At 41.5% G+C, this 19,641-nt stretch overlaps 1 protein-coding gene across 1 annotated transcript in view; it reads right to left on the reverse strand.

Moving 5' to 3' along the window:
• The window catches only part of LOC136571795 (putative N-acetylated-alpha-linked acidic dipeptidase), a 114,347-nt gene extending 97,245 nt beyond the window's left edge, over positions 1–17,102 (reverse strand). Inside the window, exons 1-5 of the mRNA XM_066572423.1 lie at positions 16,909–17,102; positions 7,933–8,221; positions 6,244–6,369; positions 5,971–6,154; positions 4,144–4,234 (exon numbers count right to left, since the gene is read on the reverse strand). Coding sequence (XP_066428520.1) covers positions 4,144–4,234; positions 5,971–6,154; positions 6,244–6,369; positions 7,933–8,221; positions 16,909–17,102 — 884 coding nt within the window. The remainder of the gene's footprint in view (positions 1–4,143; positions 4,235–5,970; positions 6,155–6,243; positions 6,370–7,932; positions 8,222–16,908) is intronic.
• Positions 17,103–19,641: the final 2,539 nt, after the last annotated feature.

Here is a 19,641-nt window from a genome sequence, read left to right on the forward strand (position 1 = left end):
CTTAAGGGGTGAAATCCATAGCATAAATGGATGTGCTGCAGATTTAGATTCTGCAGCATTTTTCAAACACCCTGCAGAATTGTTACGAAAATTTTCAGCACTGTATGAAGGATATTTTAGAGATCTCCCCCAAGACTTATACTGTAGATGCTGCAGAATTCCTGCAGTGAATCCGGCACTGGAAATTCTGCAGTATTTCCCCTAAGTGTGAAGATGGCCAAAAGGGACTTTCTGGGACCTTCACTGCTGAACTATCCTCACGATAGGCCACTCGTGATTGTTCAGCGGTGGTTCAAATCCCTGGACCCCTGCAAGTCAACAGAATGTACAGTAGAGGTTAATGCGACTAGATTGAAGTACCAGGCACAGCTGTAACCATATGTACGGTGCTGTTACTGAATAACCGGTGTGTTACATGTCGCAGAGCTGCAGCCCTATCAGCTGATTGATGTGGAGTAAAGGCCCATTTACATGGAGTGATGATTGCTCAAATGACAGTTTGAGTGACAGCTTTCAGCGATCATTTTGCATAAACTATTAAGTAGCTACTCAGCTAATTAATAGCTATTTAGTGTGCAAATGAAGCCTTTAGGGCTCAGTTCCTTTGTTCTCTGACGGGAAACATGCTATCAGCACTACCAGCTGAATGACAATTTTTAGGTTGGCCTGAATTTAATGATCAGCTAGCAGTGCCCGAAAAGTGCATGATGGCCGTGCGTTTCGATGGAACAATGATCGCTCAAACGATTGCTTTTTTAAGCTATCATCGCTCTGTGTAAATAGGCCTTAAGGGTGCATTTACAGTGCAAAGATGATTGCTCAAAAGATAGCTTTTGAGCGATCATTTTGCATCAACTACTGCTTGGCACTAATGCCTGTTAGTACCAAGTAGCAAAGTGTGAGCCACCCGAAGTTGTAATCAGGAAACAGACCCCCCCCCACCCCCCCTCTGTTCCCTGATTACTTTTGCTTTGATCTGCTGGCAGGGCTGATAGCTGATACAATGTTATCAGCCGTTTTCGCAAAAAATAAGTCATAATGCGCCGTACATCAAAAAAAAAAAAAGTTACAGGACTTTGAATGCAGCGATTTAGAACAGAAAAAAGATTTCCAAAAAAAGGGTTTTTATTGCAAAAAAGTGGGAAAACCTAAAAAAAAAGTAAGAATTTTGGTATTGTTGTAACCGTACCGACCCGCATAAAAAATGGAATGTCTCATTTATGCTGCATGATTAACGCTGTAAAAAAAAAAAAAAAAATCTATGGCAGAATTCATGCGTTTTCTCTCCCTGCTATCATAAAAAAAATTTTAAAAAGTTTTACAATATAGTCTATGTACCCAAAAGTGGCACCGATAAAAACTACAGTTCGCCACGCAAAAAACAAGCCCTCATACAGCCGCGTCAACGGAAAAATAAAAATGTTATGGCTTTTGATAAACGGAGAAGAAAATCCGCCAAAAATTGTTGGGTCCTTAAGCCCAAAATAGGCCATGTCATGAAGGGGTTAACTGCAGGTAGCACAACTGTTTCCCCAATAATATGTGAATTGCCACATTGCGCTATTAATAAAGAGACTTTATAGGAAGCAAGCAGGTCTTTGTCAGCATTGAGAGCAGATTTTCCAAATAGCTTGCCTACAGTGCAGCGGTTCTCAAACTTTGACTTTAAACCTTGGACAAAATGAAATCGGTTTACCCACTTTCTCTGAATGCATTTTTGCAAGGTGATCACTCAGTCTCGAAGGCTTCATTTTGAAAATGCCTTTTCACAAACGAGGCACAAGGGAAGCTGTCCGTTTGTAGGAAAAGGGATGAATCCGTATTTCAAGTATTCGTTTGAATATTGATGGCATTTCTTCTTCTCAGCCATTTTTATAAATTATGCTTCAAGAATGCACTGCTTATGTCACTCATCATATAATGATGTATGATTTTTATAACTCCATGACTCCGCTACAGATCAATCACACTGAATAACCTAAAAAACAACCTAACCCGCTGTGTTCCATAATGCCGCTGATTGGCTGGAACTTTCAATTATGTGGAACTTTCAATTATGTGGGTCTCTGGGAGTTGTAGTTTATATCAGTGTTCTGAAAAGACACTTGGCGTCCACTAAGACTACAACTCCCAGAGATTCACACAAGTGAAAGTTTGAAGCGGTTCCAGCCAATCAGCAGCATTATGGAATACAGCGGGTTAGGTTGTGCTGTAGGTTATCCAGTGTTACAAAGTGTGATTGATCTGTAGCGGAGTCATGGAGTTATAAAAGTCATACATTATATGATAAAGGCACGTAGGCTGCACACAACTCCCATTATCTGTAAGTGATTCATATGGAAATAATTGCCTTGGTTTTTAAAAAAATGTAGTTACTGGACATGAAAAAAAAAATCAACAAAGCAAACCTAGAACGCCCCCCTACCGCCCTTTAATGTTTCGACTCCCCCATGTCCTCTCTTTTCGTCCCACCATCCCATTGAGAAGTAAAAACTCCCCACAGAGGGCAATAACTCCCACATTGAGAACCACTGTTCTAGGGTATGTTTGGTATTTTATACTGAAAGAGGCCATCCCCTTTAAGTCCCAAAAAACTACTATATATAATTAATCATGGTTTTGGAAAAAGCACAAAAGATTGTGAAGTTCATCATACTATGGTTAACAAAAATAAAACATTTTGCAAAAATTACAGCAGTGCCTTCACAACTAAAGTCCAGAAGGGTCTAGGTAAACCTCTCTGCTCTTGACTCTGTTCACATTACACTTGGGTCACACTTTTGATGCTTAGGTTTGTACTAAATCAGAATCTTCTTTATTAGTTAATAAAACAGCCAGTAATAGTGTGTTTCTGGGACGCAGCCCATTCCTCAGTATTATGCTGTACTGAGTTGGATCCAAGGAAAAACATGATGACACATGATTGTGCCCCCTCTCTATAAGCACTCTGCTTCTCCCTGGGTTCAGCTAAGTGCAGCACTTAATCCAGCCATTTTCTGAAGAAGGGGCTGCATCCTCAAAATGTGTTAATACTAGCTGTTTTATTAACTAATAAAGAAGATTCCGGTTAATTCCCTTGCCTCAGTGATCTTTCTGGTCAAAAGAGTTGTGCCTAAGGTCTATGGTCTTTATATTACTGTACCCTGTTATATAACTTGGACTGGCATTATATTTCTTTTAAAAAAAAGTTTCCTCATTTAAATTATATTCTTAGTAGAAGTCCCTCCACCCACCTCTTACGTTTTGGTTAGAGATGAGCGAACGTACTCGGTAAGGCCGATTTCGCAATCGAGCACCGCGATTTTCGAGTACTTCACTACTCGCGTGAAAAGTACTCGGGGGCGCTGTGGGTGAACGGGGGGTTGCAGAGGGGAGTGGGAGGGAGAGAGAGCTCCCACCTGTTCCGCGCTGCTACCCCCCGCTCCACCACGCCACGCCCCGCCCCACAGCGCCCCCGAGTACTTTTCACCCGAGTAGTGAAGTACTCGAAAATCGCGGTGCTCGATTGCGAAATCGGCCTTACCGAGTACGTTCGCTCATCTCTAGTTTTGGTACCTCCATTCACACTAATGTGGGCAAGAACCTGGCAAGTAACTCCGAAAATAGAAGTCAATACTATAAAAAGAAAACACCCGATTCTCTGATGGATTCACTGTAGCAAGTATCCAAAATCTTCTTGCATTTGGTACTGCAACAAGCTGGAGTTGGGAGATGTAACTCAAGCAAGTTGTCATTCCTTAGACTTGATCACGGTGGTGGCTACACTGGGTGGAACAAAGGCCCATGCAGTAGACTAATCACAAAGGTGGCTAAAAACCACAGTAGTCAAAGTTCCGTGTGACGCCAGTGCCTCAGAGTATCAAGTAATGAAGAAAATAAAGAATCCAGAAGAACTTTGGTTAAACCGTTTTTTTCTCACAGAAAAGGGTATCAGTAGTCTGCCATGCAGATAAACCACATGTCTTTGACTGCACAGCTACTAATTCTGGTTGAGTGGAAAACAACTGGTGCCATTTTGAACGTTGCAGTACAACTTCTAGTTCATTCACAATGATTTCTGCATGCACAGGTCGGATGTTAGGTTAGATAAATAAACATTTTATTTAAACAAATTGAAAAAGTGAACACATCCTCTAAGTGTACCTCAGATATTTGACAGCATCGTTGTAACTGATTGGAGTAACAGGGATGTTGGGTAACTTGATATCTTTCTCGTCTGCGTAAAATGCAGAATCTGGAAGGAAAGACATATGTGGTATGCTTACAATGGTAATTTATTAAAAACATGCTATGTAATATAAAGTCCTGACAATTAAGTTCTATGTAGTGACACATTTAAGTGGTACAGTATCTGTCAATACTTGAGACTTCTTAGCCATGATTTCTTTTATTCTGCTTACTTACTTTATACATAGGAACCAATTTGCAAACCAGTATTTGTCCCTTGCCATAATTTGGCATATTGGTCACCTTTAGGCCATGTTCACATATTCAGGACTCATTCAGGAGTTGGGCGTGAACTCCGCGAAATCCTAACAAAACACAATATAGGAGTTTTCCAAGAGTGAAAACTTGCCTCTCAAATGGCCTCCCACTATAGCCCATCCGTCCCAGTCCCCAGTGGTTTGATCCCGAAACAAGTTAGATCGGTCAGTTGCCAATCGTGACATGATCACCGCTGATGCCTGTAACTGGCTAAGCTGTCACAGGAACAATGAATGGCCTATGGCCAGAGTAACCTCCTCTGGGATCAGTCAGGAGACTGGTAGGCCATTTAAGAGAGTAGTATGGCTTATTTTTTTTATTTTCTATCATTCCATGCCTATTAAGATTTTTTTTTCATTCCAGAAATATCCTTTAATTCTTTAATGACTGGCCTATCTTAGGCTCTAACCACCAACCACATTTTCAGTTTGTTTTTTTTTAGCATCACATTCTAAGAGCTTTTATTTATTTTTGTTGACCTAACCATATTAGCTGTTTTTTTTTTTTTGTGTGGGACAAGTTGTATTTTTTTAGTATCCTCGTCAGGGGTACATATAATGTGATTTACAACTTTTATTATTTTTGGGAAGTGGAAAAACTTGTTATTTTCTGTGTCAGCATGATTACAGTGATAAATAATTTGTGCAGGTTTTTTAATGTTTTTCTACTTTTGCACTAAAATCCCTTTTTAAAAATGTTGCTGAGTCCTAACCTTTTTTTCATTTTTCCATCCACTGGGCTCTATGAGGACTTTCTTTTTTTTTTTGGGGGGGGGGGGCTGTAGTCTTTACAGATACCACTTTTTAGCAGCTTATGACATTTTGATCACTGTTTTTATTCTATTTTTTAGAGACCAAAATTAATGAAAAACTGCAATTCTCAAATTATTTTTCTTTTGTTTTTACAGCATTCACATGTAATGTTTGTTTAATTCCATGGGTCAGTATGACCAATAATACTACAAATTCATATAGTTTTATAATTTATTTTTTTAAACCCTTTTTTTAAAAATTATTTTTATTAAACTTTATTACATTTTTATTATGGTCCTGCTCAGGGCCCATTCAGAAAGCTATATTTTTGGTCCTTGTGCTCTCTGTGTATTTCGCAGACAGCACACTATAGCCAGTTAGGCTTTACAGGAAATAATTCCTAAATGTTATTTTCTCACATTCTCTTTTCTAATATTGTAGGATCAAGACTGGAAGAGACAATTATGCAAAACTAGAAGACATCTGGAACACAGTCAGATATTTTTTTATAGCATTGTTTACTATTTGCACAATGCTGTAATCACAGTAGTTGGAACAACCAAGTCAATAAGCAAACAAAAACCCAATTATTCATGAAGGCTCATGATGCGCTGACCCAGGTATGACGTTTAGAATAGACATAAAGTGTCGTTGCCGTACTACAAATGTGACTCTAAAATACAAAACTTGCATATTTCAGCAATTACAGATTTTATGACTGCATGCTCCTTACTAGTAGATGGGTAGTATGGTGTTCGGGGATCGCCATTTAATTTAAGAAGAGTTCCTCTCTGAGCCCCCGTTCCTGGTAGCCACCAGTCCACCGGATATACTCTATCAAGGCTACCAACCACATAGTCTGCTGGATCAGAATATAAAATCATTCCAGCGCAGCCAAAGTTTGCTCCATTGTTCACCTAAGATAACAAATTAAGTAGTGATCTGACTTCTACATAGCTGAATATATATATATAATATATATAATAATTTTTTTTTTCTTACGAACCTTGTCACCCCTGAAAATTTTACCATATCTGGCAATTGCTACAATGCCAGTTAGATTCATTGCCAGATCCCGTGTTAGGTACTGGAAGTCTTCAACCGTTCCATAGTTCACATAAACAGGGTCTCCCTATTGAAAGAGAGTCTGCTCAGTATCAGATTATACAATTCCATTCCTAGCACACTTAAAAACTGAAGACTATACCTACCACTCATAACAAACATTTTACTATCTAAAGGCCCATTTACACGGACTGATGATGGCTCAAAGGACAGTTTGAGTGATCATCTTTGCATAACTCTAGGTAGCTAATTAACTACCTAAGGGTAAATGTGGGCGGAACGGGATACCGCTGTGATAGCTAAGAGAACAAAACAGCTGTTTTGTATATGCAAACAGCTGCATTGTTCTCAGAGCTTTCATCTGGTATCCCGCTGGCAGTACTCAGCGGGACACCAGCTGAAAGAATACGATCAGTGCCGCCGGCTGAGGAAATCAGTGTGCTGCGCTGATAAGTCATCAGTGATTTCAAGCTTGCTTGAGCTAATTTTGAGCGATAATTGTTGTCTAAATGGGCCCTTTTGTATTATACAATTTATTGAAGAATTAATATTTAAAGGGATTGTCAGGTTGTAAAACTATGTATGGCCTATCTGCAGGATAGGCTATCAATAGTAGCTCAGCAGGAGTCTTCCTAACCAGACCTCTGCCAATCAGCTGTTCGCCTAGTCTGTGTGTTCATGCACAGAGCAGATTTCTGCAAGAAGCAGAGAGTGCAATTTTCTCTGCAGTGGCCATGCTTGGTATTACAGTTAAAATTTTCATTGAAGTGAATAGAAGATGTACATGTAAAACCAAGGCGTCCAACTTCAGAGAGAATGCATGTGTGCTTCCTGCAATCAACTATTAATGGCCTGCCATAAAGAGAGGCCATAAATAGTTTACAACTGGACAACACTTTTACTAAGCAAATTGTAAAATTCTAATTACTACAGTGCCCCTTTAAATTATAAACGTATATATCAATATACTGTATTGTGTATATATGGCCTCTCAGAATCACATATACCTGTTGCTTCCATAGGCGCATTTGTAAATTATAAAGTGCTTCTAATGTGTTTTTGCAACATCTTAAAGGGGTTGTCCCGCACCGAAACGGGTTTTTTTTTTTTTCAACCCCCCCCCCCCCCCCCCGTTCGGCGCGAGACAACCCCGATGCAGGGGTTAAAAAAGAACACCGGACAGCGCTTACCTGAATCCCCGCGCTCCGGTGACTTCTTACTTACCTGCTGAAGATGGCCGCCGGCATCTTCTCCCTCGGTGGACCGCAGGGCTTCTGTGCGGTCCATTGCCGATTCCAGCCTCCTGATTGGCTGGAATCGGCACGTGACGGGGCGGAGCTACATGGAGCTACACGGAGCCCCATTGAGAAACGAAGAAGACCCGGACTGCGCAAGCGCGTCTAATTTGGCCATTAGACGGCGAAAATTAGACGGCAACCATGGAGACGAGGACGCCAGCAACGGAACAGGTAAGTGAATAACTTTTGATAACTTCTGTATGGCTCATAATTAATGCACAATGTACATTACAAAGTGCATTAATATGGCCATACAGAAGTGTATAGACCCACTTGCTGCCGCGGGACAACCCCTTTAAACTAATATGCTACCAACAGATAAGTAAACTTACCACAATAACTCCGGATGGTGAATAAGCATTGAAAGGATTTACTACAGTAGAATCATTCTGGTCCGGACTGAGAATCTTTTCAACTTTGTCTGAAAGATTACTTTCAACCCCATCAGCAGACAAGATTGACACATAATTGGGATCACTTGCATTGGGGTAAGAGAGAAGAACTGTGTAGTTGTAGACCTTGGATCCATGTAGATTTGATTTCCAAGTGTTGTGTATATAAGTTGCCAGAACCTCTTCATCCTGGACACTTCCAGCTATATGAGGTCTCCTAGAAAAAAACCTGCAGGGGAGAAATGATAGTTTGTTAAAGCCAATCTCATCTGTAATGGCCACACACACATTTAGTTCAATGGGTAAAGATTCACCCAATGTTCCAGTATTTTACTGTCGCAAATAAATTGCAGGATTTTCTATGAATGTCTCACTCATCTGAGTGGGCTATTGCACAAATCAGAAATCCATACACATGCTGCAAAAACAACCCCATTCCTATGTATGGAACTTATACATAGTCCTGAAAATCTTTAAAACAAATCTGCCATGTGTGAATAAACCCTAAAAGTGCTAAAAAATCTGTACATTGAAAAGGCCATGGACACCTTTTGGGGCAATTTATTTTATTTGTATGCATATATTTTGGTTTGACAATCCTTTTTGAAATTGGGTTTGATTTGAAAAATTGCTTTGTTTGTCTTGTGCAGTTTCTACATGTCACTCAGTGTATATAGAAACTGCAGAAGGAGTCGCAATAGGAGAGCTGTCAGTGAGACTGGACTGATGGCTTGTTTTTCAGCCCTCATCTCTTCTCTCCTGAAAGTTCTTAACAGCTAATTTAACCCCTTAGTGACGGAGCTTTTTCGTTTTTACCCATTTTTGTTTTTTCCTACTCCCCTTTAAAAAATCGTAGCTCCTTAAAAAATCGTAGCTCCTTAATTTATCCATCGACGTCGCTGTATGTGGGCTTGTTTTTTGCGGGATGAGTTGTATTTTTCAATGGCACTATTTATTGTACCATATAATTTACTGAAAAACGTTTTAAAAATTCTTAGCGGAGAGAAATGGAAAAAAACCGACATTCCACCATCTTTCGGTGCGTCCTGTTTCTACAGCACACAAATTGCAACAAAAACGACCTGATATTTTTATTCTATGGGTCAGTACGATTGCTACGATACCAAACTTGTATAGTATTTTTTTTGCTGTAGTACTTTTATTTATTTATTTTTAAGATATTTAATTTTTTTCTATTATTTTCTGCGGTCATTTTGTGCGCACAATAACTTTTTTATTTTTTCATCGACGTAGTTGAGCAAGGGCTCATTTTTTCATTTTTTGCGGGATGTCCTGAAGTTTCCGATAGTATCAATTTGGAATACATACGACTTTTTAATCGCTTTTTATTGCGTTTTTTCTGGGAGACAGGGTAACTAAAAAAGTGTATTTCTGGCATTCTTTATTTTTTTTTTCAGACGACGTTCACTGTGCGGGAAAAATAATGCACTACTTTGATAGATTGGACTTTTACGGACGCGGCGATACCAAATACATATTTTTATTTTATGATTTTGATTTTTTAATAATGGATATGGCAAAAGGGGGGTGATTTAAACTTTTATAACTTTTTTTTTTTAGCAATTTAAAAAACTTTATTGATTATTTTTTTTACATTACTTTGAAGTCCCCCTGGGGGACTTTAACATGCGATGCTTTGATCGCTCCTGCAGTATGACGTAATGCTATAGCATTACGTCATACTGCTTTTTTACAGGCAGTCTTTCAAGCCACCCTGTGTGGATGGCTTGATAGGCAGTCTGCTAAGGCAGCCCTGGGGCCATTCATTAGGCCCCCGGCTGCCATGACACCTGCACGGCTCCCCCGATCTCACCGCGGGGGGGGGGCGTGCGGGACCCCCGAACAGCGTTCGGGGCATTTAAAGGCTTAATGGCCGCGATCGGCCGAACGGCTGAGCGCAGCTATTGCCCGCGGGTTTCAGCTGTAATAAACAGCTGATGCCCACGCTGTATGGAGGGAGATAGCGGCGCTACCTCCCTCCATACACGTCCTGCAACAGCAGGACGTAGTTTTACGATAGGGCTGTCACTAAGGGGTTAAGATCACAACAAAGCGATAAGGGCTGAAAAACAAGCTGTCAGTCCAGCTTCACTATCAAATCTCCTATTGAGACTCAGCCTATAGTTTATTTATACAGTGATATGTAGAAACTGCAGAAGGCAAGCGGTGCTACGTTTTGATTTGACGCCTATTGCAAAAAATGATTGTCAGCCAAAAACACACATTAAGTGAAAAAAAATCCCCCCCCCCAAAATCCAAAGCATTTAATATCCTGTCTTGTAAGGTACCAAGATACCGCCAATACCGTAAGCAATGTTTTAGTATCTTGCAACAGTTAAAGTGTTACCCAAAATGAATATTCATCACCTACAGTATCTGCAGGTGGTAAATGTTTTATTGTTTGGGGTCCCCCAATCCCTAGTAGGGTGACCTCAAATCTTCATTTCGCATCCACAGCATCATATGCTCATAAAGAGGGACCGGTGACATGGGATCACCCTACTAGTGATCAGTGGGTCCACAAGCTAACTAACTTTTATTTAGTTTACTAAATAAGTGTTAGCTTGTAGACCCACTGAGTATATTTTACTCACCTTATATTTGTTGGGGAATTTTAGTTGCGTAATTCAATGTATGGCTGCATTCCCACGAACGTATATCGGCTCGGTTTTCACGCCGAGCCGATATACGTCGTCCTCATCTGCAGGGGGGAGGGAGGATGGAAAAGCCAGGAGCAGGAACTGAGCTCCCGCCCCCTCTCTGCCTCCTCTCCGCCCCTCTGCACTATTTGCAATGAAAGGAGGCGGGGCGGGACAAAGGTTTGCAAATTAGCCCCACCCCCATTCCACCTCCCCCCTCTTAGAAGCCACCATGGGAGGAACACGTGGCTGAAGGATTTCCTGAACATATTGCTGAGCTGTCATTGTCCATCGTACCACTACTAGGGGTGATCTTATGTGTGGGCCCATCAGACCATCACATCATCACAGCAGCGTGCCGCTCCACAGCAGGTAGGATTGAGGCGCTCACCCCAAGGTCTCCAGATACGCACATGGCCGTCGTCAGTGCCCAAAGTAAACCTGCATTTGTTGCTGAAAACACCCCGGTTCTACTCTGTAGCAGTCTAGGTTCGGTGTTCATGACACACTGCAATAGAAGGTGGTGGTGGGCGTCAAAGGCAGTACATGTAATGGGCGCTGTGAGACCAAATGTCCTTCAGCCAAGAACCTGGAAATTGTTCTTAGAGACACAGGGACCTGTAACGATGGTGCCACCTCTGTCTCTGGATGATGGACAACGAAACAGTTGTAGCTTGTCAAACAATCAGACGATCCTTTCTACTGGTGGTCTGTTGAGGGCATCCTGATCACAGTTACCTTGCGTACCCTCACACATCCACTGGTCCCAACACCTCCTAACAGTCTAGTCAGAACGGCCCAGGTGGCAGACCATTCGTCAATAGAGTTTGAGAGGGGATGTATTATTGGAATGTGAGAAGCTGCATGGTCCTGTTAACTAGGTGAAATCTATTCGATTGCGTCATAGAGACATGTCTAGTAGTCAACAAGATCTACACAAGCAGGAAAAAGAGGTCACTACACACAAGTAGCTTCGGAGAAACCTTTTATAGGCCAAGGGTCGAACCACTTTTTGGGTCTCAGGTGGCAAGACTATTCATCTAATCTCGCCACAATCTTAATTATTTACATATCTGCCTGAGGGCGCCCACCCACTGGCGATTTTTTTTTTTTCCCTGCGAAATTCGCAGCATTTTTTTCTCTGCAGGGGTCTATGGGACTTGTAATGTTAAAATCGCGATCGCGCAAAATCGCAATTTACCGCGAAATCGCGATTTTGCGCGATCGCGATTTTAACATTACAAGTCCCATAGACCCCTGCAGAGAAAAAAATGCTGTGAATTTCGCAGGGAAAAAAAATCGCCAGTGGGTGGGCGCCCTGAGATGTAACTGTTTGCCGAGTTTTGCAACAAAATGACAACTTCTTTTAGGTGCTTGTTCTTTTTTTTATTTTTTTGACTTCCAAAAGAATGACTTTGTCATCAGGGGTTAAAGTTCTATCCATAGCTAAACATTTTAGTTAGTTCCATAAATGATTATCAGCAATGACAAAACAACTATTTAGTTTAGTGGCCATATATCACTAATTACAGCTATACAAACATAAACATTGATGAAACTGTGTATACAGTCACCAGATAGAAATACGAACTGTTGGTTCATGCTCTCATATGTGTATTGCCAGGTCATGGGGGGGTGGGCACTACCAATACGTTTCAGCTCAGTCAGGACCCTTCTCAGATTACAGGGGTTGAATCTTGGCAAATATACAGCTCATTCCTACAGGGCCAGATTTGGAATTTAAAGTGGCCCTAGAAATAAAAATCTAAAAGTGGCCCCACTTAGCAATAATTTCAAGAAGCCCATGTAAAAAAATCTACAGAGTAAAATAATGTAAATGTGGATTTTAATTACAATTCCTGCATGTCATTTTGTGGATTTCACCTGTTTAAATAAGGGGGTGAAACCTACAGAGAAATTAATCAGAAATTAAAGCACAACATATTTGCATGTAAGGATTTTTCCGCCAATGCTGTGGATCCACATCAAAAACTGCCTCAAAATAAGCCCCAAATAGTTTGGATTTTCATGTGGATCTGCAGCACAAAATGTGTTGATTTTTTGGTGTGGATCCACAGCAAAATCTACTACTTGTGAACATACCCTTGAGGTCTGTTTACACATCACTGTTTTGCTGCTGGTTTTGGTGCAGATCCACAGCAAATATCACCCCTTCAATTTGTATTCAACTGAACGGGTGAAGTCTGCGGCAGATCTGCATCAAAATCAGCTATGCTGTGGAATAAGCCCTCTTGTAGACTATTTGTGTAGGTTTTGATGCGGAATTGAAAATGGTAGAATTCTGCTTGCAATTCCACATCAAAATCCATTGGTGCAGATTTTGACTTGAAATCAAGCATGGATCCCCACCCTATTTTTGCCTGCACTCCTCTCACATTATAACCAACAGCCCCTCACAGCAGTGCATGGAACAGCCCTCATATGCCTTACCTGGGAACCACTACAAGCCCCGCAGGCACCAGTCAGGTGATGTGGAAGTGGGTGCACCACCTGACTGGTGGCCACAGCACTCAGTAGCAGTTGCCATTTGAGGGCTGATTTTTGGTGCGGATTTTGACTCGTTTCAACTGTTTTTGATGCAGAAATGCTGCACATTTTTCAGTGGAAGATCTACAGCATTTCTCCTATATGTGAACGTACCCTGCGGTCGCTTTCACATGGCTGTAAATTTTGCGTGAATGTGAACCCCATTCTTTTGAATGGAGTCATATACACAAGCGATATTTTCCTGTACCGTGCCATATCCTATCTCTTAGCATTCCTCGGAATGTGTAGCCCATTGATAGACCCTAAATGCAATGCATGGCTCTCGCATGCCGTGCGATGTGCATGCAAGAGTTATTTCAGGTTTCCCACTGAAATCAATAGCAAACCCTTCCAATCCTCTATTGCGCAAGAGGATCAAAATTTCACAAAAACAATGCAAGGCGGTTTTGCCTGAAAAATACACTGCATACACAGGTAAATCGTATGTTCACGGCCCAATATATCCCGATTGTAGATAGCCTAAGGGTATGCTCAGATGATTTTTTATTTTTTTTTCCCCAGCATTGATTCCGCTTCTAAAATATATAATACATTACACACATTGAGGCACTTTTACATAACTCTCAACTGTACAGGGAAGGGAAGGAAAGAAAGACAGGTAAAGCGGTATGTGAAGCACACCAAAGCATTTCTTTAGTACTCGCCCCCAACCAATCTCTGCTTTGGTCACACCTAATCCCCACCATTGACCACTCCTAAACTATCAGCAAAAGGTGCTTTTAGTGGTTGAACTCAAAATTTTAACTACCTGGATGATTACCGTATATATGCCAGTATTAGCCGGCCCGAGTATAAGCCGAGTCCATAAGTTTTGCCACAAAAAACTAGTAAAACGTATTACCTCGAGTATAAGCCTAGCTATACTTGAGTATATACAAGGAAAAAAAAAAACACGGAATACTCCCCTCCCAGCCAACGTCTGTGTCCCCAACGCGATGGTCTCCTCGGCTGTGGAGGATAACAGCCGGCGCTTGATACACCAATCACAGCCATTCAGTGATGCTTTTTCTTCTCCATCCAATCCACATGAAATTGAAAGCTTCTCTTGGACATAACTTGTCTCTTCAGAGGTTGCCACACAGACGTCATTGGTTCTTCACTTCTTCATATCCATAATCCGTATATTAAAATAAACTTTTAATAGTGTCACACATGGTTTCCCCTAAACACTGTAATAGTGCAGCTCACAGTGCCCCCCCTAAGTAATGAACAATAAACGGCACTGTCCCCCTGTAGTAAATAAGGAGCCATAATGTCCCTCTGTAGCACTATAAAGTTATACCGCCGTCTGTAGTAATATATTGTCATATTCTCCCCAGGTAGTAATAGCCATACTGCCCCCCTGTAGGAATATATAGCCGTACTATCCCCCTGTAGTAAAAAATAAATGACCATATTGTCGCCCTGTAGTAATATATAGCCATAATGTTCAGCTGTAGTAATACATAGCCATGCTGTCTGCTTGTATGAACATATAGCCATAGTGGCCCCCTGTGGCATACAGTTCCACTGTAGTAATATATAACCACACTGTCCCGCTCGGGTAATATATAGCCATGATGTCCCACTGCAGTAATATACAGCCATTCTGCCTCTGTAACAACATATAGCTATAATATCCCCCGATAACGATAATATTCCCCTGTGGTAATATATAGCCATAATGTCCCACTGCAGCAATATACAGTGATTCTGCCCCTGTAACAACCTATAGCTATAATATCTCCCGATAGCGATACTGTTCCCCTGTGTTAATATATAGCCATAATGTCCCACTGCAGTAATATACAGCCATTCTGCCCCTGTAGTAACATATAGCGATAATATCCCCCGATAGCAATAATGTCCCCCTGTAGTAATATATATAGGCATACTGTCCCCCTGTTGTAATTTATAGCCATACTGTGCACCTGAGATTGGCTGACATACTTACAACCATGCTTACCTTCAAGGGAATGAGTTGGGAAATATATCAAATATCATGTGCAAACAGTAACCTCACTATTATAACAGAGGAAGTTGCAGAACTGGTCAAATGAGCGAAAATCCATATTCTCTAAACAAAATGCTAAAGAACAACAAAATGTTTAGCAATACTAGGAGTGCGTCCAAATGTTCCCATTATGCTTTTTCTTTACTATACAAAGAAAAAATATTGAATATCTGTGTGACAGTCACCTACGTAAGCAATGTACAAGCCTCTTAGTGATGGTTCAAGCAGAGCACTACAGGGCCATAATGTCTGCTATGTGGTACCTCCTCCAGACCCTGTATTGCCAATTCTAGGGTAGAATATCCTAGAACCGTACCTTTCATGTCTAGATTGCTTTACAGTGTGAATGGTTGTTTTCATCCATTCCAATGGAAGCTACAAGCAAAAGACTGTGCTTCCGTGGTGCCTCCTGTCTCGATGGAGGTATAGATGGGGCCCTAAAGTTCTGTTCAGGATTTGAGTGACATGGAACCCAAAATATGGTCGTGTGCGTACGTCCAATGGATGGGTTCACACATCAGGTTTAAGGGATTGTTTAAGTATTGACCTGAAACGGTGAATCAGGCATCCGTTCAGGACGGCACAGACTTTCCAGAGGAACTGATGGTGGTTTGGATAGGTCCTTGACCATGTGCCTGCTGAGGAATCCATACCCCCTATGGTCGTGCCTGTTCCAGGACCTGCTCCTAGAGGAATAAATAACTTGCTGGATACACTGTGCTCTACAAACTCCCCAAGAACTTTTATTTTGTGCACCAAAGATCATAGAAGTCAATAAGGTGTGCACAAATGCGCGCAGAATATGCAAGGTAATATAAGTAATATGCTGGGTAATTCTGCTAGAAAAAGAACACATCTGGAACTAATTAACAATTTCAAACGGTGCGACCTATTTGCCATGCAATGAACATGGCCGGGGAGTGGAAAAATCATAGTAAAATATGCCAATAGGAGTGCAAAAAAGCATTGTTTGTTCTGCAAAAATGCAGTTCTGAGGCATGCGGAAAAGCACATATGCACGTGTGAATGAGCCCTAAAAGATAAGCTTGCGGTTCGTTTTCAGCAATCCAGTATTCCATGCTTTCTAGTCTGCCAGACTGGGGTAGTATCCTCTGGATGGGCAGCACATCCGCCACATGCAACGCTCTGTACTGCTCTCCCTAAAGATGGCGTGGCTTTCCCTTGCCCAAATGATTCCCTCCCTCTAAAAGTCATAGACAACATATGACACTTCTTGTGAATAAGCACAATGGGGGAGAGTAATGTACTTGTAAGGGGGAATGGAGGGCACTCACTTATAACAGACCTTAAAGGCGGGGGGGGGGGGGGGGGGGGGGAACAAATAGCAATAGGAAAATCACAGTTTAAAGGTAATTTGGTAGGTCTCTGTTTTTGTTCCAATTCCCATATTCTAAAAAGTCTTCAAGTTATATTAATGGTTGGCAGATGGGAACAGAGACCTACCAATCTCTAGAAAAAAGGGGTGCAGCATTCTAAATAATGATACTGAATACAATATGAAGTGTGACATTGTAATTTTGTCATCAGTTTGCAAAAATCTGTCTAGCTTGTATATAGATACACAGGGATGCGATGGTGTCTGTGCAATCTTGTGTCTCCTGGTGGGAGGCATAAACTGGTTCTTTACTAAGCATACATGTCAAGGGGGAGTATGTTGTAAATCACTGGTCTTACTGTAGGTTTTTGTGAATCTCCTCAGCCTGGATTTCTTGATGGAGTTGCTGGCTGTATTTGGGATCTGCATCCTTGCTCATTTTCTTCAGCCATGAAAGTTGTGAAGGAGTGATTGCAAATCGTCCAATCAAAATCCCAATTACCAATGAAGCCGCTGCCAAGGTTATCACTCCCAGAATTTTCATCCGATGCATTGTAACTAAAGCTGTTTTTTTTTACCTAAGAGTAGAATGAATGAATGATTGGTGATATTGGACATTCACTTTTAAGAGTACAGTCCCACATAGAGGTCACTGCATGGCTGCCGTGCCACGAGGTTGTGTCACTAACACAATCGAGAACCCCACCAGTGATGCAAGTATGGTCACTCACTCACTCTCACTCTTCCTCCTAAAAACGTCCCACTTCATTGCTGATTGACATCTCCAGCCATATCCGAATGTACCGAAAATAATGGCTTATTCACATGAACGCATTAGTGCTGTGTATTATGCATGCAAAATTTGCGTGCATAATACACAGTGATATAGGGTTGTATAAAGAGTCTAACATTGACTTGCAGGAATACTGCCTTCCGAAAGGTGGTGCTGCAGAGGTATTGTTCCATCTCCCTTATTTGCATATTACCCAGAGGATCGGTTGGCGGTCTCTTTCAGTCGTGCCGGAGGATCACTACTTTACTGAGGTGATGAAAGATATTTTTTGCCAGAAAAACACCTCGCATCAGCAAGAAAACGCACGTTGGCAAGCGCGTTATCACGCTCGCCTGTGTGTAAGTAGCCTCAAAGTAGGCCCTGTCACTAAGGGCTTAAAAGGGTATTCCAATCTCTCGATGTGTAAGGAATGCCCAGAAGCCCTCCTATGGAAAGAAATGTCAGTGCACGGCCAGGGATTAGTGCACATCCACTACAGAGATCCCGGCCCCCCAGAAGCTCATCACTTATGGAGTTACAAGTGCGCAATCACTGGCCATTTACGCTTCATCGTTTACCGAGCAGTAGACAACTGGAAGCAGAAGGCATTGCAGGAGAACAGAGTATTTTGAAAATGGGAAAGTTATCGCTGAGTGCTTTAGTTGCCGATTTACAGCGCATTGGAATGGGACCCCTGATATGGGAATGCCCGTTTTAAGAGTGATGGATAGTAAAACACACAAACATATTAGATTTTTTTGCTGACTTTCAGAATTGTATCATCATTCTGCTTGTGTAACTAAGAAGAATAACTGCTGTAATGCATCCTTATGTACTCCTGAACATACATGGTCCTTTCTGCCTATCAGGCAAAAGTCATGCTGAATCTAGACTTGTGCAGAGGATGGTGGGGGCGCTCTCCTGATGCTATGCATAGTGATTTTGCACCATGTGCTGCACCCCACTCATAGTTGATGATGTACATGCTCAAAGATCGATTACACAGCATTGTAATTGAAAACCTATTGCAGTAAACAGGGTTATGATAAGCAACAATAGGCTGCACTGTGTAGTGGCTTTTCTATTATGCCGATTGATCTACAGTATAATCTTTAAATTATAGTCTTGCCTGAAAACCCCCTTGGTGAAATGATGAATTGCTAGAGCTTGTACGTGAGGCTATTACAGTTCCATGTTATCTATTCCGTAAAAACTATTCATTAGAAATTCGGAAGTCTGAAAGGAGATGTCCAGGACTAGAAAAAAAAGTCTGCGTGAAATCAGGCTAAACTGCAATACCAGACACAAGACCTGAACCAGAGCTCTTCTGTTTATATGGGTGGGGGAGCAGACCTTTTTTTTTGTTTTTTTTCCCCCAATTCTTCACTACCTCTTAAAGCGAATCTACATTTTTTCATTAAGCTGTGTTTAGATCGAAGATCTGTTTTCTTTAACCTCTTGAAGACCAGCAATGGATATATCTGTCATGAGTCGCCAGGGTAGAGTATCAAGTGGAGTTGGGAGCCGAGCCCGCTATATTTCTGGTGGCTATTAGCTATTCCTTACAGCTGCAGGCAGCTAGCTCTGACTGGGGCCATTTAACTACTTAAATGTCGATCCTATCCCCTACACAGCGGGTGTTAACCATCTTTGACAGCTGGCACTTGTCTGTAATAACTGCAATCGGATCATGACCAATCGCTGCCAATTCTGATGATAGCATTTAAGTGTTCCAATGAGGATTCTGATGTCCTGAAAAGATCCTCCAGTATGAGATCGCAGGGTGCCTTCTGGGTGTCATGGCAGCCTGATGGCTAACGAAGGCCCCCAAGGCTGCCATGCATAATCGCCTATCAAAATATGCCTCTGGTAATAGATTGATCAGTATACAGATATTAGATTGATCTAATAATATAGTACTTCATCATATTGTATGAGCAGTCAATTGGAAGTTCAAAGTCCCTTTAAGGAATAAAGAAAAAGGAAAAATAAAAATAAAAACAAAATGAAGAAAATTGGTATACTTGAGTTCGTAAAAGACAAATTAAAAATATCAAATTAATCGCGTGCTAGGAACACTGTCGGAAAAAATATGCCACAATTATGGGTTTTCGGTCACCACTAGAGATGAGCGAGCGTACTCGTCCGAGCTTGATGCTCGTTCGAGTATTAGGGTGTTTGAGATGCTCGTTACTCGAGACGAGCACCACGCGGTGCTCGACTCCAGACGAGCACCACGCGGTGCTCGACTCCATTACATTTCGTTCCCTGAGAAATTTGCGCGCTTTTCTGGCCAATAGAAACACAGCGAAGGCATTAC

This window comes from Eleutherodactylus coqui, chromosome 6 (genome assembly GCF_035609145.1).
Source record: "Eleutherodactylus coqui strain aEleCoq1 chromosome 6, aEleCoq1.hap1, whole genome shotgun sequence".
NCBI classification, from domain to species: Eukaryota; Metazoa; Chordata; class Amphibia; order Anura; family Eleutherodactylidae; genus Eleutherodactylus; species Eleutherodactylus coqui.